Here is a 25,283-nt window from a genome sequence, read left to right on the forward strand (position 1 = left end):
CCTTTTTTCCCACTTGGATGCTTAAACAGACTTGCTCTAGGGATTAAATGAATCTTGTCATAAGCCTTTTTCAGTGTGTCATCAGAGTATCCTCTCAATTTAAACCTCCCTATTGATTCATGTGCAGCTCGCTCAAAATCCTCAGTAAGCGTACAGTTTCTTTTAAGGCGCAGTAGTTCCCCGAAAGGTATACTGTTCTTTAAAGGTTTGGGGTGACAACTGCTTGCTTCGTGGGTGGAATTACCGGCTGTCACCTTCCGGAAAAGAGAAGTACACATTTTTCCATCCTTAATAAAGACTTTTAGATCAAGAAAGTCTACCTCGTGACTACTTATAGTGCCACTTAGATGTAAGTTAAGATCATTAGTATTCAGGGTTTGAATAAATAATTCTGCCTCCGTCTTAGAACCTTTCCAGAAAATGAATAAATCGTCAATATACCGGTGCCACCCGATAATTGACGTAACCCATTTTTGATTGTCATCGGACCAGGCCACCTGCTTCTCCCACCAGCCCACAAACAAGTTTGCGTAGCTGGGGGCGAAGCAGGTGCCCATCGCCGTCCCTCTCCTTTGCCTGTAATATTGCTTCTGAAACAGAAAGATATTATTGTGCAAACAGAAATGTAAGAATTCAACCAGCATGCTATTGTGTTTCATATATTTCAAAGAGCGAGTTTTTAGAAAGTACTGCACTGCCTGTATTACATGGTTATGTGCTATGCATGTGTACAGTCCTGTTACGTCCAGCACTATCATCAGCATATCGGGTTCCCAGGGTGTGTCTGATATGATGCGGATGAAATAAGATGTGTCCCTTAGGTATGATGGATATATATATACACCAAGGTGTTTTGAAGGATGAGTGGGTGTATGAGTGTCTCAATGGATGATTTAGTGGGTGTGTGACTGACTGTATAAGTGAATGATTAAACGAGTCATAGTGAATGCATGGGTGAATGACTAATCTGTGTGAAAGTCTGTATCAGTCTGTTAGTTGGTGTGTAAGTGGCTACATGAGTTGCTGGGTAGCTACATGAGTGTCAATATGGATTAATGATTGGTTGTCTGAGTGTCAGTGTGTTGTGTGACTCCCTGCTTGGCTGTGTGAGTGGGAGATTCACTGGGTGTATGGGTTCATGAGTGCATGTGCGAGGGGCTGTATGGGTGAAAGAGTGTGCGTATGGCTGTGTGAGTGGGTGGATATCTCAGCGGTATATATGTGAGTAACTAAATATGTGTAAGGCAGTATATGTAAAAGTTAGAGTATATAGGGGACTATATGTGAGAGTGAGGATTGTGAGAGTGACTGTATGGATGAGTGTGTGCTTGTGTCAGTGGTTGTATAAGAGAGTAAGGATGTGTTAGTATATGTATGAATAAGTGATGTGGTGTGTGTATAACTGTATAGGTGAGTAAATGGCAATGTGATTGATTATTTGCATGACTAACTAGGTGTATGAGTAACTCTATGGGTGAGTGGCAGTGTGTGAGTGTCTATATGGGTAAATGATTGCACATATCAGTGGCTGTATAGGTGAGTGACTTTATGGGTGAGTGAGTGGATGTGTGTACACTTATGAATCAGTGATTGGCTGTGTACTAACTGGTATTGGTGTGTCTATGGTTTTGAGTCTGTAGTTTAGGGTGGGCGTATCAAAGATTATATTAGGGTGTGAGGAGGTACATCAGATATTAAGTGCATGATGTCATGAGTGATTTCAATTGAGATGTCATCAATGACCATGTCATGAGTCATGTAATATGTGACCTCATCAGCAGTGCGTTGTGGGGGGTACGAGTTATAGTTAGCTCAGCTAACTATAACGGACAAATTTCTCTGGTTTTGTACAAGTGAAATGTCAGCCTAACTATAACGTCCCTGAAACCTGTGGTTTTTTTCAGTGAATTTCTAAGGTTTTTTCAATGCTAATTCCTAACTATAACGTTCCTGAAACCTCTGTTTTTTTCAGTGAATTTCTAAGGTTGTATAAATGCAAATTTCTAACTATGCCTACATAGGTAGAACATGTGCAGAAAGAGGAAAAATGGTGCAGAAACAAGCACAAAAAGTGCAGAAAGAGGAAAGAAAGGTGCAGAAAGAAACAAGAAAAATGCAGAAAGAGGCAACAGAAGTCAAGAAAGAGGAAGAAAGGTGAAGATAGAAGCAAGAGAAGTACATAAAGAACCAACAGAGGTGCAGAAAGAGGCCTACTTAGACTGTACCTTACAACAGACTCATACAAAGTAGCCTAATCACTAATCCTTGTCCCAAGATGTTTTAAACTTCACTTTTCTCTTGAAGGTTCACTGTTAATCGACTGCTCAGAATGTTAGGCCTACCAAATATAAACCAGCAATCCTAAGCATAACACTGTTGTAAGTCTGACCAAGTTTGTGAAGGTATGTATGCGTGTGTCTCTTCTTTTACCGAGTGACATGTAACATAAAAATAAACATACAAATCCTTGAATGCATGTGTTTCAAAGAGCATACTCTGTAAATGTGTGTACAAAAAGGTATATGTATTTCTTTCTGATCATAATACAGGGCAAATGGGTATTCAATAGTATATTTGAGGGGTTCTATAACACCTATATGCATAAGACAAGTCTGCTTGTGCAACCAAATGACAGAGCAGAACTAAGAAGATTTGACCACCTATAGGAGAAGTTACCCACTTTTTGAGCTACCATCTTCAGATGCATCACACATGTGCGAATACATGTTCTAGAAGACATATACCTCAGTCACAAGGGCACGCAGACTTTTAAACTTGACAGCTTGCACTTCCCATTTCAGTACAGAAAGAGGCTACAGAAGTTCAGAAAGAAGCAAGAGAGTTGTAAAAACAGGCAAAAGAGGTGCAGAAAGACAGAACAGGGGTGCAGACAGAGGCAAGAGAGGTACAGAAAGGGATTCAGAAACAGGCAAGAGGGGTGCAGAAATGTACAAGAGAGGTGCAGAAAGAAGCAAGAGCAGTGCAGAAAGAAGCAAGAGCAGTACAGAAAGAACCAACAGAGGTGCATAAAGAGGCAAGAGGGGTGCAGAAAGAGGCAAGAGAACTGCAGAGAGAAGCAACAGAGGTGCATAGAGAAGCAACAGAGGTGCAGAAAGAGGCAAGAGAAGTACAGGAAGAGGCAAGAGGGGTACAGAAAGAAGCAAGTGAGATGCAGAAAGAGCCAACAGAGGTGCAGAAAGAGGCAAGAGAGGTGAAAAAAAGAAAGAAAGGTGCAGAAAGGAGCAACAGAAATGCGGAAAGAGGCAAGAAAGATGCAGAAAGAAGTAAGAGTGGTTTGCACACCATTAGTACCAATATAACACCCACATTTAGCAATAAGTAACAGGTGATCATTCTAGGTTTGCAAAGGGCCTTCCACCCTTCAACACTTGTCGCTACATTTTTGGTAACGTTTGAGCCGTTTGAACTAGAAGCAAGGTTTTTTATGTTCAAATGTGCAGATTATGCAGCAGAGTATAGATTATGTGGCAAATGCAGAAAATTTATAATTGTGCAAAAGTCGGTGCAGCCAAACAGTCGCATAATTGCAGTGGCCCTGCTCATACCTCTGACTAGTTCCAGAAGTACTCCCTTAGTGGTTCCTTCTTTTTTTGTCTCCTTAAGTTTATAGTTTAGCTTCTATGGAAAGGAGGAAGACTAAACCTGAAGTTACCACTCCACAACACAGACTACAAACCACATAATTACTCTCCATAACACATCATCCCACCCTAGATAATTTCTATACACTAAATACCACATACTTTAATCGACATAATTTCACTGCACAACATAACACAAAATTCTACTACACACAACGTACATCCACTCCACTCCCAAAAACATTAGTAAAAAACGTTAACATTTACAACGCCAATAGCTCTAACTCTTGCAAATGCGAAACCTATTAGATTGCAAATGCTTATTTAACTAGTAGTCATGTTTGCAGAGTGGTGGAGAAAGGGTGCTGGGCCTCCGACCAGCACTCAGGAACTCTGCTGCGTAGGACTTACAGGAGGTATCAGGAGGGCTTCTTTGACCCCAAAGTCCCTCAGAAGTAAAGTGGACTTCCTAACAAAGAAAGTCTCCCTCCGACCTACAGTTATTTTACATTGGTATTATATCCCTTTTCATATGTGAGCCATACAAAAAACTGTTCAAAACACAAGTAATTCCAAAAAGTATCTTTTTAATTTCTTTTATCAAAAATATTTCTATCTTATTCGCTCTTTTTTTCTTATATATATATGAATATATGTCAATTCTTTTTCTCTTTTTTTACATAAAAACAATACATGAATTATCCACAATCAAAATGTATATAAATGAACAATCAAAGAACATAATATACAAAACACATTTCAATCCCGCGAGAGGAGACACTCAAAATCACACACACACTTTCATACCATGGAACCACTTTCCCCAAACACACTTTCAATCAATCTGGGAGGATCTGCTACAGAGTGACATAGTAGTTTCCACTGACTATATCCAACAGCTGCACAAGGCAGGATCTTGATTAGGCTCTAGTCGACGCGTTTCGGTGGCTCAACAAGGATGACATGCCACCTTCTTCAGGACCAGCCAGAGAACAAAGAGGGGCGTCAACTCAACCCGGGAAAAAGACCACCAAGAAGTTATATTTAATATTTTTAATCAAAAAAGCATCACGCTTTGCAGGGTAGAAGAGGGTATACCTTTCCTTCCAATCTCAGGTGTGGGAATAGAAAGTGGACTTCCTTCCCAAACTGTAGTCTGCCAGATTAAAAAAGAAGCCCCGGGGGTGGCGGTCCACGGGGCTGTGGGGGGGCCGTGTGCCCCCGCAAATATTTTTGAAAATGGGGTGGAGGATCCTGTGGCAGTTTGGGGGTATTGGGGCCCCTACACATTTTTTAACTGTCCCCGGGACCAGGCCCACCCGGGGGCTTAAATTAAACGAAGCGCGTGTTAATTGTTGCTGCCAGGTCCGCGGATCCAGTGCGCACCTCGCGATTTTTTTAAAGAAATGCTTTTTTGGACCTAGGGGTAATTCCTCTTCAATCCTGAGGGTCCCTGGGGGCCAACTAGCCCACCACTTATCTCCAGTAAGCGCAGCTGCCCTGCGTTGCAGAGAGGTGGTCCAGGCCATGCCCCTTTTTACATCACTCTGCAACGCAGCACTGTGGCACTTACTGGAGGTACCTAGTGGGCTAGTTGGACCCTAGGGACCCTCAGGATTCAAGGAGATTTAATCTCCCAACTTAAAACGGCCACCGGGCGTGTTCACACAGTGGTGAAGGGAGGGGACGGGGCCTGAGGTGACGTGTGCAAACACGCCCTGTGGCACGTTTTAGGTTGGGGAAATAATTCCCCTTCAATTCTGAAGGCCACTGGGGTCCAACTAGCCCAACAGGTGCTTCAGTAAGCGCCACTGCGCTGCATTGCAGAGAGGTGGTCCAGGCCGTGCCCCTTTTTACACCTCTCTGCAGCGCAACTCTGTGGCGCTTACTGGAGATACCTGCTGGGCTAGTTGGACCCAAGGGACCCTCAGAATTCAAGGGGACTTCATCCCCCAACTTAAAACGGCCACAGGGCATGTTTGCAAACATGTCACCTCAGGCCCCCCCTCCCTTCATCAGTGTGCGTTTTAATAGGTAGTTTTAATCCCCCTGCCCTATTATGTACTAGGGTCTTACAGAGGAGGTCATGTTAACCACAGGGGTACCCCGACGTATAGTGTTCCCTAGTGTATGTAGGTGTTTTCACTGTATTCTAAGTGTCTTTTAGCATAGCACTGGCTCTAGGCCTGGTTAGTCAGATTCAGTTACCACCAGTACCTGTCTGAAAAAGTTGTGGGCACAGGAGGACTTTCTGTTCCTCTGTTGGTTCTTTCTGCACATCTCTTCTTCTTCCTGCACTTTTCTTCGTCTTTGTGGACTTCTGCTGCTTCTTACTGCATTTCTTTTTTTCTTTCTGTGCATTGTTTCTTCTTTCATCACATGTCCTACCTCTGTAGGCATAGTTAGAAACTAGCATTTAAAAACCCTTTAAAATTCACTGAAAAAACCATAGGTTTCAGGCACTTTATAGTTAGAAATTAGCATTTAAAAAACCTTAGAAATTCACTGAAAAAACCATAGGTTTCAGGCACGTTATAGTTAGAAATTAGCATTTAAAAAAACCTTAGAAATTCACTGAAAAAACCATAGGTTTCAGGAGCGTTATAGTTAGTTGGACATTTCACTCGTACAAAACAATACAAATTCCCCCGTTATAGTTAGTTCAGCTAACTATAACTTGCGCGCCCGCAATGCACTGCTGATGACGTCACATATTACATCACTCATGACATGGTCAGTGACATCACTCATGACCTCACCCATTTTAAACCTAAATCCACCTTTCAGCCAACCATGATAACTTAGATACTTATCAGGAGATTGTCGTACAGGACTTGAAGAAACTATACATCGCCACCAATAAAAATACATTTTGTATTAGTAAACAAAATTGGTGTTACAATCAACTTATCAGCAAATTGGAATCAAATCATGACATCATAGTAAAACAAGCTGATAAGGGTGGCAATGTGGTCCTGTGGCACCGACAGATGTATTTAAAGGAGGCTGAAGTACATCTGGGTGACTCCTCGTGCTACCGAAGGAGCAATATCCAAATCTTAAAAGCGGCATGGGTAGATCAATATTTGAAATTACAAGCCTGGAGAAGTGTGGGTCTATGATCAGAGGACGAATTTCGTTTTTTTTAAAAAGAACACCCTGTGATTCCATCGTTTTATTTGATCCCGAAGATCCACAAGGGGGCTGATAGACCCCCAGGACGGCCCATAATATCGGCAACTGACAGTTCCACAGAAAACGTGTCCAAGTACATTGACTATTTTCTCCAGGACTCGGTAAAGTCACTAGATTCTTATGTCAAGGATTCCTTTGATTTCTTGCACAAAGTGGAACAGTTTTCTTGGGGACCCAACATGTTTTTAATGACTTTGGATGTCGCTGCCTTATACACTTCTATAAGACACTGTGATGGACTGAAAGCCATGGAATTCAATCTCAATAGGCGCCCTATGAATTTGGCAGCTCACAATAAGATGCTATTAAGCATGACACAGATGTGTCTGGAGCAGAATTTTTTCATTTTCAATAATGTCATCTATCAGCAGGTCAGGGGTGTGGCTATGGGGGTCTGCTTCTCCCCCAGCTATGCGTGCTTGCACATGGGGCTTTGGGAGGAGCGGGTCCTGCATGGTCAACACCTGGAGATTGCCATGGACAACATCCTTCTATATCTGCGTTATATAGATGATCTATTTTTTATTTGGAAGGGCTCCCAAGCTAGTGCCATGGCATTTGTGGAAGAATTGAATAGAAACAGTTTAAATCTCAACTTCACATCCAACATTAGTGCCACCTCATTATCTTTTTTGGATGTGGAGGTATATGTCGAGAATAATACCCTTGCGACCAAGTTGTACAGGAAGCCCACTGCCGGCAACACGGTCTTACACGCTGCCAGCCATCATCCGGCCCATCTGAAGGGTTGATCAAGCTAGAGGTCAGGATTCCAACATACCCTCACGTATTATATGAACATATAATCGTCAACATGGGGAGCTTAGAAAGATTCTCTATAAGAATTGGAACCTAGTAAAAAGTGACCCAGTCATCGGACATAAAGTAGCCAATAAACCGCTACTTACCTTTAAGAGATCACCTTCCATGGCTAAGGCTTTAGTCAGGAATTCGTTGGAACCCCAATTATCCACCACATGGCTGTCTTTAAGCAAGGGATTTAAAACATGTCCCCAATGCAAAGCCAGCCGTTATGGCAGCAATAGGACACATTACATCAGTCCTTTCAGGCAGGAACCAATCGCCATCACTAAGAGGTTAACATGCAGGACTGACTATGCAGTGTATGTGTTGGAGTGTCCATGTGGGTTGAGGTATGTTGGTAGTACCAGGTTACCCGCCCACAAACGGATACTCCAACACATCCGGGCGATTGTAGGGCATGACCAGACTTACCCGGTTGCCGGGCATTTTGAACTGAAACATACAGGTAATACAGGTCAACTCCAATATTATGTCATTGACACAGTAGAAGCATCTAGGAGAGGAGGAGATCGAGAGGCCAAGCTCCGTCTCCTCGAGATGAGATATATATATTGGAGTTAGACAGTAAAAATCCAAATGGATTAAACGATAGGGAGGACCTGTACACATGTATTTAAGGACTATTCAGTAAGACTTTGCCTGTCCGGGGGATTTGACTCTGTGAAATTGGTTATTGTGATTTAAATTAATTACAGATTGAGGCTGAGCAATGGACTGTTACTTATGATATAAAAGTTTTTATGATCTGTTTGTCTTTTGCACTATTAGCGTATTTTGCACCATTTCATTCGCACTTTGCACTCTAAATCATTGGGCAGACGTGTACCATCGGCATTGCCCGCTAGGGCTGTATGTATCCGGATGGCATATTGGACAGTTGTCATCCTTAATTTTGGGATTGTGCAATATTTGAAACAGAGGTACATAATCTTTAGCGGCATTATGTAATTGGGCCCGGAGGTATTGGGGTTATTCTGTTTTTTTGGGGCCCCATATAAAATAATGTGTACGACAGTGTGAGAGGTTTTATCTCACAGTTGCTACAATGTTTATCACGGAATATATGAATTTTATATACATGTTTTTATCATGATATTTCTAAATGTGCCCCATAATGCTGACACCTCGACGCTTTTTGATATATGGAACAATATTTATTTATTTATTCCATTGCGTTCTTTTGCACAGTATTTTGTCTATGTTTACAACTTGACCATTAGCGTGATTGCACTGTCACTTTAAAAGTCTGTCTTTCCAGCATGCAGAATGCCATGTGATCAAGCTTCTTTTCGAGGCTAAACACGTCATGACGGACGCGCTGGCACAAATAAACTAATCACTTTGCACCAGCAACTTAAGGGTCGGCTCTTCGTCATTGAGTATTGGAAGCGAGAGCTCTGTTTTTTACCACTGTCTGGATATCTGTGTACCAAGGGCTTCTACGGTACGAGCAAGACCCCTCCCCGAGTAGGGCAACGCGGCAGGAGGATGTATGACGTTACAACGCATACTTTTACTCCGCATACCATTACAACGCGGTATTTACAACGAATACCGTTACAACGCATAGCGCTTTGGGGTGCTGGATAGTGGTAAGTATAATTTACTATTCTAACTCCAGTCCCCGTGGACCCTAGGGAAGGTGTTGGATAGTAAATTAAACTTACCTCTTATCCTAGAGCGCCCCCCAGCGCAATGCGTTGTAATGTCATGCGTTGTAATGCCCGCGTTGTAATGGTAGTGCGGAGTAAAAGTTGCGTCGTAACGGGTGTATACCGCGGCAGGAAGCAGCTGATCCGGATCTTTTCCGGAACTCAGAGTGACATTTTCTCCGGCGTAGGAGTAAGCCGCAACAAGCCCCTGAGAAGCCGTTGACTGACTGCCTGGGAGGAAGAAGTCAGAGTATCCTGTCCCGGGGCTCCGGAGCGGATTTCTGGCAATCGGTCCCAGGTAGGACCCGAACGGAATTATCAGTGGGGAGTGTGCGCGGCGCCGGGCAGGACATTTTGTTAAAGTCCCGGCGACCGTCCTTTGAAGTGCATCTAATATATTGCCATCCATTCAAGCGCACACAAATATGTTCGCCGACGTACTGCGCAGCCGAGCTGAGGCAGCAGATTGCAGGTTTATGGATTCCCCGGCCGGGGGATCAACTACTGTAACACAAGCCAGCCACAACACTGGGAGCCCCACCACGAGAGACTTGTTTAGAAAACTGGAGCGATGAATGCGCTTGGAACAGGCTAAGTGGTGGGAACACCGGTCCCTATCACGGTATTTACAAGTTGGACGTGTACCAAGGGGGCTACGGATTACCATAGCCCCAAGTTACGACAACCCGGATCCTGCGATGTTGGCAGAGTGGGCGGAGTCGAACTTGGAGACTTCCAGCAAATTAATGCATATACTGGTCAAGTATGCTGAAAGTGATGGCGTTAAACTACAAGGGGAAATTGACGCTTTGGAACATGACTTATCAAAATTGGAATTGACGGACCAGACTAAAAAGATGAGGGAGGAAATGATGTTCAGGCTGAACAAGGATGAAGAAGCCATTAAGAGAAGAAAAGCTTTCATATTTGAAAGAGACCGTGTCGACTATCAAAATGAGCAATTATTTACCTTTGCTCGACGATATGAGGCTGTGAAGGCTAGGGCAAGAGGGAATAGATCAGCTCAGCGTACAACCAGTGAGACCACGGCTACATCGGTATCGGTCTCTGACCTCAGTTCAGCTGCTGAGAGTGATCCGGAAGGGGATCCAGCAAGAAATCCGAACGTGGGGGTTATGAAGCTATCCCTGGCACAAGAAGTAAACTGTCTGTGCCAGGACCGTCGAGAAACACTGAGGCCACGAAAATCTATTGGCACAAAATACAAAGGGCAAACTTCAAGTGGAACGAGCAGCGGAAATGCCATGCCCGCAAATACAAATGGAGGCAAGCAGGGAAAACGAGGTCGCTGGAACCGGTTCCAGAAGAGGAACGGGGACCAACAGAAACAACAAAATCAGTAATAAATCTCACCGACCTAGAATTTACTGCGGGTGAGACTGCTGTCCTGAATCTGGGTTTATCATACTGTCCACCCTGTAACATGAACTATGCAGACACCAGAATGGACATTTACAGGTTCAACCGTAAATTAAAGCTAAGCAAGTTTTTCCAGCTACAACTGAAGAAGAAAAGTCAGCCAGAACTAATCCTTAGTCCCGCAATACTGGCAGTTGAAGACCGGGAAGCTTTTGAGGGGATTTGGGCACTACAAAATGAGCAGCAGGAATCTAGGCAGGCCAGGGGATGCTCCGGCAGTAAATCCATGGGCCATTGCAATACCCATTTTAAACCTAAATCCACCTTTCAGCCGACCATGATCCATGATAACTTAGATACTTATCAGGAGATTGTCGTACAGGACTTGAAGAAACTATACATCGCCACCAATAAAAAGGAATTTTGTATTAGTAACCAAATTGGTGTTACAATCAACTTATCAGCAAATTGGAATCAAATCATGACATCATAGTAAAAAGAGCTGATATGGGTGGCAATGTGGTCCTGTGGCCCGACAGATGTATTTAAAGGAGGCTGAAGTACATCTGGGTGACTCCTCGTGCTACCGAAGGAGCAATATCCAAATCTTAAAAGCGGAATGGGTAGATCAATGTTTGAAATTACAAGCCTGGAGAAGTGTGGGTCTATTATCAGAGGGCGAATTTTGTTTTTTGAAAAAAAGAACACCCGGTGATTCCATCGTTGTATTTGATCCCGAAGATCCACAAGGGGGCTGATAGACCCCCAGGACGGCCCATAATATCGGCAATTGAAAGTTCCACAGAAAACGGGTCCAAGTACATTGACTATTTTCTCCAGGACTCGGTAAAGTCACTAGATTCTTATGTCAAGGATTCCTTTGATTTCTTGCGCAAGGTGGAACAGTTTTCTTGGGGACCCAACATGTTTTTAATGACTTTGGATGTCTCTGCCTTATAGACTTCTATAAGACACTGTGATGGACTGAGAGCCATGGAATTCTATCTCAATAGGCGCCCTATGAATTTTGCAGCTCACAATAAGATGCTATTGAGCATGACACAGATGTGTCTGGAGCAGAATTTTTTCAGTTTCAATAAAGTCATCTATCAGCAGGTCAGGGGTGTGGCTATGGGGGTCTGCTTCTCCCCCAGCTACGCGTGTTTGCACATGGGGCTGTGGGAGGAGCGGGTCCGGCATGGTCAACACCTGGAGATTGCCACGGACAACATCCTTCTATATCTGCGTTATATAGATAATCTATTTGTTATCTGGAAGGGCTCCCAAGCTAGTGCCATGGCATTTGTGGAAGAATTGAATAGAAACAGTTTAAATCTCAACTTCACATCCAACATTAGTGCCACCTCATTATGTTTTTTGGATGTGGAGGTATATGTCGAGAATAATACCCTTGCGACCAAGTTGTACAGGAAGCCCACTACCGGCAACACGGTCTTACACGCTGCCAGCCATCATCTGGCCCATCTGATCCGGAGCATCCCCTATGGGGAGATGCTTCGGATCAGAAGGATCTGTAGCACAGACTCCGAGTGTGCGGCAGCTCAGGAGGACAATAGGAAACGCTTCCTAGTTAGAGGGTATTCCAACCAAATTCTTACCAATGTCATTAAACGCACTCAGACCATCACTAGGCAGGAGGCCATGATTCCAAAGACAAGGGTTGATCAAGCTAGAGGTCAGGATTGCAATATACCCTCACGTATTATATTAACATATAATCGTCAACATGGGGAGCTTAGAAAGATTCTCTATAAGAATTGGAACCTAGTAAAAAGTGACCCAGTCATCGGACATAAAGTAGCCAATAAACCGCTACTTACCTTTAGGAGATCACCTTCCATGGCTAAGGCTTTAGTCAGGAATTCGTTGGAACCCCAATTATCCACCACATGGCTGTCTTTAAGCAAGGGATTTAAAACATGTCCCCAATGCAAAGCCTGCCGTTACGGCAGCAATAGGACACATTACATCAGTGTTTTCAGGCAGGAACCAATCGCCATCACTAAGAGGCTAACATGCAGGACTGACTATGCAGTGTATGTGTTGGAGTGTCCGTGTGGGTTGAGGTACGTTGGTAGTACCAGGTTACCCGCCCACAAACGGATACTCCAACACATCCGGACAATTGTAGGGCATGACCAGACTTACCCGGTTGCCAGGCTTTCGAACTGAAACATACAGGTAATCCAGGTCAACTCCAATATTATGTCATTGACACAGTAGAAGCATCTAGGAGAGGAGGAGATCGAGAGCCCAAGCTCCGCCTCCTCGAGACGAGATATATATTGGAGTTAGACAGTTACAATCCAAATGGATTAAACGATAGGGAGGACCTGTACACATGTATTTAAGGACTATTCAGTACGACTTTGCCTGTCTGGGGGATTTGACTCTGTGAAATTAGTTATTGTGATTTAAATTAATTACAGGGTGAGGCTGAGCGATGCACTATTACTTATGATATAAATGTTATTATGATCCGTTTGTCTTTTGCACTATTAGCGTATTTTGCACTATTTCATTCGCACTTTGCACTTTGCACTCTAAATCATTGGGCAGACGTGTACCATCGGCATTGCCCACTAGGGCTGTATGTAATCGGATGGCATATTAGACAGTTGTTATCCTTAATTTTGGGATTGTGCAATATTTGAAACAGAGGTATATAATCTTTAGCGGCATTATGTAATTGGGCCCGGAGGTATTGGTGTTATTCTGTTTTTTTGGGGCCCCATATAAAATAATGTGTACGACAGTGTGAGAGGTTTTATCTCACAGTTGCTACCATGTTTATCACGGAATATATGAATTTTATATACATGTTTTTATCATGGATATTTCTAAATGTGCCCCATAATGCTGACACCTCGACGATTTTTGATACATGGAACAATATTTATTTATTTATTCCATTGCGTTCTTTTGCACAGTATTTTGTCTATGTTTACAACTTGACCATTAGCGTGATTGCACTGTCACTTTAAAAGTCTGTCTTTCCAGCATGCAGTATGTCATGTGATCAAGCTTCTTTTCGAGACGAAACACGTCATGGCGGACGCGCTGGCACAAATAAACTAATCACTTTGCACCAGCAACTTAAGGGTCTGCTCTTCGTCATTAAATATTGGAAGCGAGAGCTCCGTTTTTGACGACTGTCTGGATATATATATATATATATATATATATATATATATATATATATTTACATGCGCACACACACACAAGATGGGACATGGAACTAGGACTAATTAGGCGTACCCACTGATGCTAACCCAGTGAATGCTGAAGTGCTTTTCAGTGCAGCCTTTTGTGATGGTTTTTGCAGAACATGAGAACAGAGCACAGTATGACTAGGTTCAAGATGCTTGAAACAGAAACAAAATGTATTACGTACATTAAGTGGGTCCTGTCACGTTCTACACCAGCACCAGTCCCACTATTAACAACTGTGAAAAGAACTTCTTGTGAAGGTAAATTGAACACACTAATTCTTACCTGCAGGAAAATTAATATTTTGCCGTTTCGTAGGCTCGAGACAAAATGCAGCATATGTTTCACTCTCTTCCTTAAAACCGGCAAATGTTATTGGTATGCTGATCTCATGACCTGTGTCAATAGAAACATCGAAGTATGAATACATTCTTTATTTGTTAAAAAAAAATTCTATCTCATATTCTTCTTAATCCCATAGAGGGGTAAATATCCTTAAATACAGTGTACAAGATGAAGAACATAGAATTTAATTGAATGAGAGTAGTTTATCTTTAAAACAGTATGGAAAATGTATAGGGTCATAATTGATAAGTATGCTCTCAGAGCACGAAGACAGAGGTCTTTCTAAGAGTAGAGAGAAGTTATTTGAGGCATGAAATGAAGACGAGAATAAGAGCCGAATGTACCATGGCACAGTGAATTGTAAAGTACTAAAGATCCCTACTCCATAAATCTAGGCGCTCATTGAAAAACAAGTGAAGCAGAATTACCATATGGTTTGACGTGTTAATACTGCTCTGCCCGCTGAAGAACAAGTTACTAACCTTTGGTAACACTCTTACTGGTGGATACTTAATCTAGCACAGATTCTTCACCTTAGAATGCTTCCTATGTGCCAGACTGGATATTTCTCCCATAATTCTTTTGCCTTGTGGCTCCGCACTGGCTCCCTAGCAGCACGGAAGTGAGGGAGTGGAGCCACATATAAGTTCCTCCCCTGTTCGCTGCCATCAATTTTCTTATTTTTCCTTTTCCATGCCATCAGATGTGTAGTATGAACAATTGATGGTACCAGTGAGCTGATTCCTAACTTGGGACATTGTTAGATGTTAAAAAGAGCTGACTGCACATAATGGGGAAGTGGGGATGGGGAGGAATTTGGGGTTAAATAGAGTATCCACCACGAAGAACGTTGCCAAAGGTAAGTAACTTGCTCTTATGACCAAAGATTCTTCACCTTAGAATAGATACCAAAACAGTACTTCCTCCTGTGGATGGTTTGCGGAGTGTACTCAGACCAAAAAGAATTACAAGACTGAGTGGGCAAAATGCCTTTCCCGATTGACCTGGCAGCAAGGCAATAGTGCTTTGTGAATGTAGACATTGATGCCCAAATTGCAGATTGATAAATGTCAAGGACAGGCACTATTCGTGCCAACGCAGTGTTAGCAGCTTCAGCCCAGGCCGAATTGCCTCTAAGACCTTCTAGTGGCCTCTTTTTGGCCATTGTGTAGCACATCTTAATGAAGAGGATTATCCACCTTGACAGGGTCCTGTTCTGCACAGCCTTCTCTTTCATTGCCCCAAGAACCCCACAAAAAGTTGATCATCCACATGGTCTTCCTTTTTCAGATCAATATAAAAGCTTCAAATTCTTTTTGGGCCGAGGAAATGAAGACTCTCCTCCTCTCTAGGTGTGTGGGAGTGGGAGCGGGGGCGCAAATGGATTGAGGGGAAACAACCTTTACAACGCAGTCATCACATCACACTACATTTATAACGCAGTCATTACATCACAAATTCCTGTACAACACATGTCAGTACAATGCAGCCATTACATTGCATGTCACTACAACGCATGACACTACAACGCATGTCACTACAACGCAGGCATTACATTGCATGTCATTACAACGTATACCATTACAACGCATAGTACCCCTACACTATCCAACACTTACCCTACTGTTGCACCCCCTGGAGTTAGAATAGTAATTTTTACCCCTACTCTATCCAACACTTACTCTACTGTTGCACCCCCTGGAGTTAAGAATAGTAACTTTTACCCCTACACTATCCAACACTTACCCTATTGTTGCACCCCCTGGAATTAGAATAGTAATTTTTACCCCAACACTTACCTTAAATGCAATGTAATGGTATGCGTTGTAATGTTATGCATTGTAAAGGTATAATGCGATGTAATGGAATGCGCTGTAAATGTAGTTTAAAAAAATGTGTTGTAATGGCATGCGATGTAAATGTATGCATTGTAAGGGATGTTGCGGTGTAAAAACTGTGTTGTAAAGGCATGCGTTGTAACGTCATACATTCGGACTGAGAGTGATGGATTGCCCAATGTGGCAGGTCGTCACAACTTAAAGGAATATTGCAGCTTTATCCTTAGCCTACAGTCCTCCTGAGGCGTGAGCCGGGAGAGACCACTTTGCAATTCTAGAAATAAATTAATTTTTACTTTGAATGTTTTAAACTATTGGATGTTTTAAACGCTGTAATAATTTGAAAAATTTGCTAATTTGCACTTACTCGAAGAAGCGACGCCTTGAAGGGCTTTTCCAGTCCCAGGGTCCACTCCGAGTCGCGGCACCGCCCTTTTGGGTGGAGTCGGGTGAGCGGGCTAGTCGTTCAGGCAGGGGGATAAAGGTGGGGAGGTCATGAGCGGGCTTTCCATAGCCTACAGTCCTCCTGAGGCGTGAGCCGGGAGAGACCACTTTGCAATTCTAGAAATTAATAAATTTTGACTTTGAATGTTTTAAACTATTGGATGTTTTAAACGCTGTAATAATTTGACAAATTCGCTAATTTGCACTTACTCGAAGAAGCGACGTCTTGAAGGGCTTTTCCAGTCCCAGGGTCCGCTCCGAGTCGCGGCACCGCCATTTTGGGTGGAGTCGGGTGAGCGGGCTAGTCGATCAGGACAAAGATGGTGATAGCGCGAACGCGCCGCAGGCAAGCCCGTCTGTGCCCGTCCACGCCGGATCCGCGCCTAGCGCCCAAACCCCTGGTCATATTTTAATAACTGCACAGAACTCGATAATTTACACACAAGAGGAACTGCTCATGCTGAAACAAAAGTCGAAAAGTTGTCACCATGCAGTTCCTGACTTGAGGAAAGAACCCAAAACTTGAGAAAAATGAAATTTACGGTTTAGCTACGAATTACCGAGAAATCTAAGTACTCCCACAAAAAAGATTAAGATGGACACTAATGTGGACACCGGGGTTAAAGCAGTACTAATTAACGCACGTTCATTAGTGAAGCACGGGGTTGAGTTAGCGGAGTTGATAGAGAGTCATCAGATAGATATTGCTTTTATAACGGAGACTTGGGCCGATGCAGCCTCTGACCCGGACCTGCATTTTGCGCTTCCCACCCACTACAGCATGATTAGAGCGGACTGAAAGAACAAGCGGGGAGGGGGACTTTCGATTATTGTAAGAGAAGGTTTGAGATTAACGGGAGGTATGAGCAATGGCTTACCTGACTGTGAAACTCTGCCTTTCCAGATAAAAATTAATAATAACTATACTTTTAAAGGGCTTCTTTTATATCGCCCGCCAAAAGCTCAAGCTTTGTTGATGGAAAATATCAGTCCCTTTCTAGAAGATAGTATAAACAGCTCGAACTACACAGTCTTAGGAGATTTTAATTACCACCTGGAAAAGGTAGATGACACCAATATTACCGCATTTATTGATGGAATGGCTAGCTTTTCCCTGAGACAGATGGTTAAACAAGGGACTCACAAGGCAGGACATACACTGGATGGGATATTCACTTCTAACAACAGGATAGAAGTATTGGAAATCACCCCGGTGACTTGGTCAGACCACCAAGCCATTATATTTATAATACGGGATACCCTGCAACCAATGATATCATCAACTGCTCCAGGCACAGTTGTATACCAGGACTGGAGTAAAATTAATTCCACAAACTTTCAGACCAAGCTAACAACAACAAAACCAAATCTAGAATTAGGTGTTAACAACATGGTCAATAAAGTAAACTCCTGGATCAAAGCAGCGGTAGACCTAACTGTCCCTAAAAAGAGGTTATGATCGAAAAGGAAAAGGCCATCTGAGCCTTGGTTCACAGATAAACTCAGAGAACAGAAAAAGTATGTAGAAGATTCGAAAGACTTTGAAGATCTGATTACGCGGAGGCAAGGAAACGAGAATATGTAAATAGCTTATCTGACTACAAAAAAATGATTGTCAAGGAGAAAAGTAATTATTTTACTTTAAAAATCTTAGAATCTGGAGGAGGAGCTTAGCGCGCACCCAAGATGGTTGCGTGAGCTCAGAGCTCCCGGACCTTCGCCACCTCCATCGACTATCCTGCATCTAATCCTGATTTGGACGACGGGCTTCTGTGGTCGTGAACCTGCTGATCATTTATCCGTTGGCGGATTTTGCTTTGGTCTCCGGGAACCTGAGATATGGCTTTTTGAATATTTGCGGCCTGCTCCATGGCACTGCCCCGGGCTTGCCTACTCTGCCAGCCAGGTAGTAATTGAATAACAACGGCCTGCGTTAACCTCCCTTGCCCGGTCTTTTACTTTCGGTTTCGATTTTGATGATCCTACGTCATTGACCTTGCCTTGGTCGCCCGGGTTGCTTGCTTCACTCATTTATTTGCAACATCGCTTGGAGATCTGGACTTTCTTGCTCTTTGCCTAGTGACTGGTCCTCACTTTATTCCTTGAGCTTCTGCGGGCACATCGAGTGTAGCCATTTTCACTAGGTCTCAGACTACCCTCCGGGGCACACGACCTAAGATGGCCACAAAGCCTGAAGCGGAGAGGCGCAAGACCAGACCGGCAGCTCGAGGAGGTTCTGTCCAATCCAACGTCATGGACCGATATACCCTCACTAAGAGCTCTCCGAGCGGAATGGCTAAACCCCCGGCCGGCATTGAGGACGAATCCCTGCTGGGTGATGACCCGTCGTTGAAAGACGTCATGTGCGCCATTGCTGGGATGAAGGCCGCGATGGGACAACAGTATGAGGCCCTAACCCACAAGCTGGACACTGTTGCCATAGATGTCAATCTAATCAGGGCGGATCTTGCAAAAACCAACGAAAAGGTCAAGTCTCTCGACCTGAAGACTACTAGTCTCATCGCCGACGTCTCTGACCTACAGACGGAGGTCGGTAATCTGAGATCCGCCCGTGACTATCTCTCCCGTCGCTTGGACATTTTTGAGGGCCGAGCACGACGGAACAACGTCCGACTGGTCGGTGTCCCGGAGAAGACGGAATCGTCAGCTGTGGACCTACTGGTGGAGGACCTTGTCCTAAATCATTTAGCGCCCAAGGGCCTGAGCAAGTTCTTTGCAGTAGAACGGGCCCACCGTGTCCCGGGTGTCCCGCCCAAGCTGGGTGCCTCTCTGCGCCCCATCATTGCGCGGATTTTCAACTTTCGTGACAGGGATGTGATACTGCAGGCTTCCCGCACATCAGGCCCCACGGAATATGAGAACGCTGCGGTCAGCTTTTATCCGGACTTCACCCAACAAATCCAGAAGCAGCGGCTAGGATTTCAAGGAGTGAAGAAGAGACTGAGAGACAGGGACATGAAATATGCCATGCTTTTCCCGGCTCGATTGCGTGTCGTCCACAATGATAGAACATTTTTCTTTGACCATCCTGAAGCGGCTAATGACTGGTTGGACTCGCTACCTACGGGACGAGGGTGGTTTGAACAATCGGAACCTTCCGGTGGAGCGGAGGGCGGCCCGACGGAGCAGGAATAGGGAGCGACATCGGCTCCCGGACCAACGTTTTGACTTTCGGCAATGGTTCGATGCTATACTGATAATGATTGCAACTCCATTGTCTTACTGGGGTGTGGGTGAGGGGCGGGTGAGACTTCCTCCTCTGGGGTTCTTTTCGTAGATTAGTTGTATGTTAGGGCGACAGGCACGCTGCGAGTTGGGGTGGCTTTTGAGTCTAATGCAGGGGTGCGGGGTGGGGGGTATGATGTTGTTTTGGGGGGTTGGGAAGTTCGGGGATGTGTTTCTTTGTTTTTTTCAAGGCATAATGCTGATGATCTTCTGTGTTGTGGTGTCGCGGCTGGCGTGGGGGGAGACTTGGGGTGGACTCTGGGATGGGGGGTAGGGGACTACGGATACTGTGTTGGAACGTCAATGGTTTGGGAGACAGAATTAAACGGGGAGTGGTCTTGCAGTTACTGAGACGCTTGTCCCCTGATGTGGTTTTGCTTCAGGAGACGCACTTGCTGGGTAATACGTGCCACGCCATGAATAGGCGTGGCTATCGTCTCATTGCACACTCAGGTTTCACTTCTGGCTCCAGAGGGGTGGGCATTCTAATCCGGACCTCCCTCCCCGTAGCTGTTGACGACATTATACTTGATGATAGAGGGCGGTACGCCGCCATTGTGGGGCGTTGGGAGGGTAGGGTGGTTACACTATTTTCTGTTTACATACCCCCAGGTCTTCAAACTACGACCTATGCGGATTTGGGAAGAGTGATTCTGGGAGTCCCCGAGGGTTTGCTTGTGGTCGGGGGAGACTTTAATTCAGTAGTATCTGGGATGTGTGATCGTCACCCTCCCCGAGTTCTCGCTAAGTTCCAATCCTGGCTTGGGGACTTCATGGAGGCGCTGGGGCTGACCGATTGTTGGCGATTACATCATCCTGGGCAACAACAGTATACCTTCCACTCTGGGGCCCACGGCAGCCTTTCGAGATTGGATTATGTTTTGATGCCCTCCTCCCAGACTTCCCGTATAGGGGAGGTGAAACATCTTGCCAGGGGTATTTCGGATCATTCCCCACTGTGGTTGGTTGTGAACGCACATGGGGGATCGGAGGGTCGAGTGGCCCCGATCAACCCATGGTACCTCCGTGATCCCAAGATTAGAGCGGAACTACTTAAGACAATTGATCACTACTTTGCCGATAATGTGGGGTCAGTATCCTCTTCTGTCTCCTTGTGGGAGGCGTACAAAACTGTAATTCGGGGGCAGGCCCTCTCGTCGATTGGCACTGTTAAGAGATGTAGACGAGAGGAGGTTGTTCGTCTTGAGACTGAAATTACCGTTCTTGAGGGAGAGTTGGATGCTGGAGTCTCCCCTGAGAGGCTTCATCTGTTGGACCTAAAACAACATGAGTACAGAGCTCTGGTGACTGATGCAGCGAAGGAGATGAGTCGTGAACAGCAGGGACGTCTGTATGATGTGGGAGATAAGGCTGGGAAGTTGCTTGCTTGGTTGGATAGGAGAGAATGCGCGAGTCGAGTGGTTCCTGTTATAGTTGACGCGAATGGTGAAAGTATCACGGACCCTGCTGGGATTGTTGAGAGGTTCGCCGATTATTTCCGGGTGGTGTACTCCCCTGTGTCCGATAGACCGGAGCAGGACTCCCACATGCTTTTACGCGATATCTCGCTACCATGTTTGTCTTAATCTGAGCGGGACCTGCTGGAGGCTCCGCCTACGGCGGATGAAGTTGCGACCGCTATCCGTTCGATTCGCTCCGGGAAGGCCTCGGGCCCTAATGGACTCCCAATAGAACTCTACAAGCTTCGTCCGGATGTACTGGCACCGTATATGCGATCTATGTTTCTGGAATCACTGGCGGAAGGGTTTCTTCCTCCTGACCAGAGATTGGCTTCCATAGTGGTTATACATAAAGAGGGTAAGCCACGTGACCGCTGTGAATCGTACAGGCCTATTTCCCTAATAAATGCTGAACCCAAGATCCTGGCCAAAGTTCTTGCTAATCGTCTGGTGGCTGTTATAGGCGATCTGGTTCATCCGGACCAGTCCGGATTTATACCACATCGCAATACGGCACTTAATCTTCGGCGCTTGCATGGAGTCCTCGCGCGAGCCGGGACATTGAGAGAGTCGGCCATCTTGGCGTCTTTGGACGCCACCATGGCGTTTGACACGATTGAATGGCCCTATCTTTGGGCGGTCGTCTCCAAATTCGGGTTTGGGCCCACCTTTATCCGTTGGGTTCGATTGCTTTATGCTGATCCCTTAGCCCAGGTAGTGGTGAATGGACGTGTCTCGGCCTCCTTTGTTCTCGGTAGAGGTACGCGCCAGGGCTGTCCTCTGTCCCCACTCTTGTTTGCCCTTGCTTTAGAGCCACTGGCGGCTTGGCTGCGATGGGAACCATCCATGAAGGGTATTCGATGGTCTCCGGACTTTGAAGACCGTGTATCTTTGTATGCAGATGACATCGTTTTGTACCTCACATCGCCCCGACAGTCGTTAATCGTCCTTTTTGACGTTTTGACTTCTTTCTGTAAAAATTCCGGCTTAGTTATAAATTGGTCTAAATCTTGCGTTTATGTTCTCTCCGGTGATACTCCCCTCCTGCCCCGTGATTGTCCTATTCCGGTGGTACTAGATGGTTTCAAATATCTGGGAATCTTTGTCACCTTGGACCCCACACTTCGGTATGAGCGCAATCTGCTGCCCCCTCTCAGACGCCTTCGGGCGGCTGTCGGGACTTGGAGCAAGCTCCCCCTTTCTCCCTTGGGACGAGCAGCTTTGTTTAAGATGATGTCGCTCCCCCGATTCCTTTATGCGCTTCAAAACACGCTTGATGTAGTGCCAGCGGAATATTTTCGTGAGATTTAGAGTCTACAGCGGCAATTGTTATGGGGGGCCGTCCTCGCATCGCCCTCTCGAAGCTTACACTCCCTTGGTACGATGGCGGCATCGCTCTCCCGGACATTCGTCGCTATTACTGGGCCTCTCAATTGGGGGCAATCAACCATGGCACCTACACTCCCCCACTAAACCCGGCTTTTGCGATGGACAGATGGTTGCTACCCGGTGGGGACTACAATAGGGCTCTATATGCGAAATCAGCTGGTGACACTCTTACGGGCCCCACCAAAACAGCAGTGCAGGTGTGGCGTAGAGCTACGGCAGCCACGGGATGGGCCGATAGGCCGACCCGGGCTACCCCACTATATGCTTCGGATAAACTGGGCTCCCTTTGGCAATCGAAGGGATTTGATCGGTGGGACATGATCGGGATAAGTAGGGTAGATGACGTATGGATCAAGGGCAGGGTCAAGACGTTTGAGGAATTGAAAGTTGAGTATGGGCTGAATGATAAGGAATTCTTCAGATATGCGCAAGTCCGGCATGCGGTCTTGTCTGTTTTTCCACTAGGCTCGGACGTGCCGGAGGCATCCCCGCTCGAGGATCGGATTCTGGACGGTCACGTTCCTGATGGCACGATCTCGCTAATTTATAAAAAGTTGATCAATACCAGGACTGATCTACTAGATAGTCTTCGAGGGTTGTGGACCGGAGATGGTCTGGAACTCGATGATGAGGACTGGCAGTCCGCTATTTCTTCCCCGAAGGAAGTAGCTATCCCGGCACGTCTTCGGTTCGTCCAACTGAAAATTCTGCATAGGGTGTATGTGACCGGCCCACGTCTGGTTCGTATGGGATTTTCGATGGATGGCTTGTGCAGGCGTGGATGCGGTATGGTGGCTACGTTCCTTCATATTATCTGGGAATGCCCTGCTGTGATACGTTATTGGAACCGCGTGCATGAAGTAATGAGTGAGGTCACGGGAGTGCGCTTAATGCCTGAAGCGAGAAGATGCTTGTTGAATGTCTGGGAGCCGAATGACTACAATCGAGCGCAGCTCCGCTGGGCGACCTTGGGAAACATGGTGGCCAAGCGTGATATTGCCCAATTGTGGGGCGCTCGGAAGCCTCCGACACTTCTGGGATGGACACAAAACATGGATTGGTGCATGTTTCGAGAAAAAACTGTATATGTTTCCTGTGGCAAACCAGGCACGTGGGGGAAAGTGTGGACCCAATGGAACGCATACCGTGGAGATATATGTACTCCCCCAATGTCGGAATTTGATGCTGATTTGTCTTCCTCCCAACCTGACGTTTCCTCCGCAGGAACATAGCTGTTTTGTATGTATTTTGGTCTCCTTTCCCCCCCCCCCTCCCCCCCCCCCAATTATTGATTGCACTACTGCTTGATTCCTCTATGTACCCCCCCCCACGGACCACGTGATGACACGTTTTAATGCACTGCCTTGTTTTGTATTGTTCTTTTGTTTTCTTGTTTTAAAATCAATAAAAAGTTTTCCCCAAAAAAAAATTCTTAGAATCTAAAAACTCCAGTAAGGAGCTATTCAACACAGTGAAAAAATTAGCTAAACTTCCTGAAAATCTACAAAAGATAGAAAACCCCGAATTCTGCAATATACTTGGCGAATTTTTTACTAACAAAGTGGAGGAAGTATACAAAACTTTCAGAGACAGCATAAATAGACCGGTGGAGATAAAAACGCCTGGATTTCACTTCTCAGCCGATGTTTCAACCTTTTCCTTTCTCCCACCAACAGAGGAACAGATCGTCCAAGTAGTAAAGATAACAAAGGCAGGAGCTCCGTAAGATCCCTGCCCTCCAAAAATCAGGCATTTATGTCCAGAGCTAATTAGTGAACAACTTAGATCAGTTTTCCTAGAAATAATTCAGTCAGGCATCTTTCCAGATTCATGGAAAATGGCGTCGGTTCGGCCATTATTAAAGAAAGCCAATATGGATCCGACAGAACCTAAAAGCTACAGGCCAATATCTAGGATTCCCTTTTACGCCTAAGTGTTGGAAAAGCTGATTAACAGGCAGATCATGTCCTTTATCGCAGAAGGAGAACTATTAGACCATTCTCAGTATGGGTTTAGAGAAGGCCATGGAACCGAGACCGCCTTGGTGATGGCAGTAGAAGAACTAAGAAAAACTCTGCATGATGGAAAGAAGGCCGCCTTGATTCTATTGGATCTATCGTCGGCCTTCGACACAGTCAACCATCAAATCTTGATCGGTAGACTTGACGAACTGGGTTTTCAAGACAGTGCCACTAAGTTATTGACATCATTTTTAACAAATAGAACATTTTCGGTAGAAATGGATGGTAGGGTCTCCAAACCATTTGAGCTACCATGCGGGGTGCCTCAGGGCTCATCTCTTAGCCCCACAATTTTCAACATTTATGTGGCCCCGCTGGCAGCAATCATTAGACAATGCGGCTTCTCGGTCATATCATATGCCGATGATACACAGGTGGTGATCTCAGTATCAAACAATATTGAGGAGACGGCTGATCGTTTCAATATTTGCATGCTACAGATTAACACATGAATGCAGAAGAATTGCCTCAAATAGAACAGCGATAAGACAGAGGTTTTGCTACTAGGCCCTAATACCTCCTTTTGGTACCCAAAATGGTGGCCGGCCGATTTGGGCGATTGCCCAGTACCAGTTTCAAAGGTTAGAAACCTTGGAGTCATATTTGACCAAAGATTGACCTTCGAAGGTCAAATTAAAAAAACTTATCTCTACTT

The 25,283-nt window shown here is 45.1% G+C and overlaps 1 protein-coding gene across 1 annotated transcript in view; it reads right to left on the reverse strand.

Annotated features, from left to right (window-relative positions):
- The window catches only part of LOC144783207 (uncharacterized), a 184,907-nt gene that overhangs the window by 25,778 nt on the left and 133,846 nt on the right, over window positions 1-25,283 (reverse strand). The window contains exon 11 of the mRNA XM_078662302.1: window positions 14,171-14,281. Within this exon, the coding sequence (XP_078518428.1) occupies window positions 14,171-14,281 (111 nt within the window). The remainder of the gene's footprint in view (window positions 1-14,170; window positions 14,282-25,283) is intronic.

This window comes from Lissotriton helveticus, chromosome 9 (genome assembly GCF_964261635.1).
Source record: "Lissotriton helveticus chromosome 9, aLisHel1.1, whole genome shotgun sequence".
Classification (NCBI taxonomy): Eukaryota; Metazoa; Chordata; class Amphibia; order Caudata; family Salamandridae; genus Lissotriton; species Lissotriton helveticus.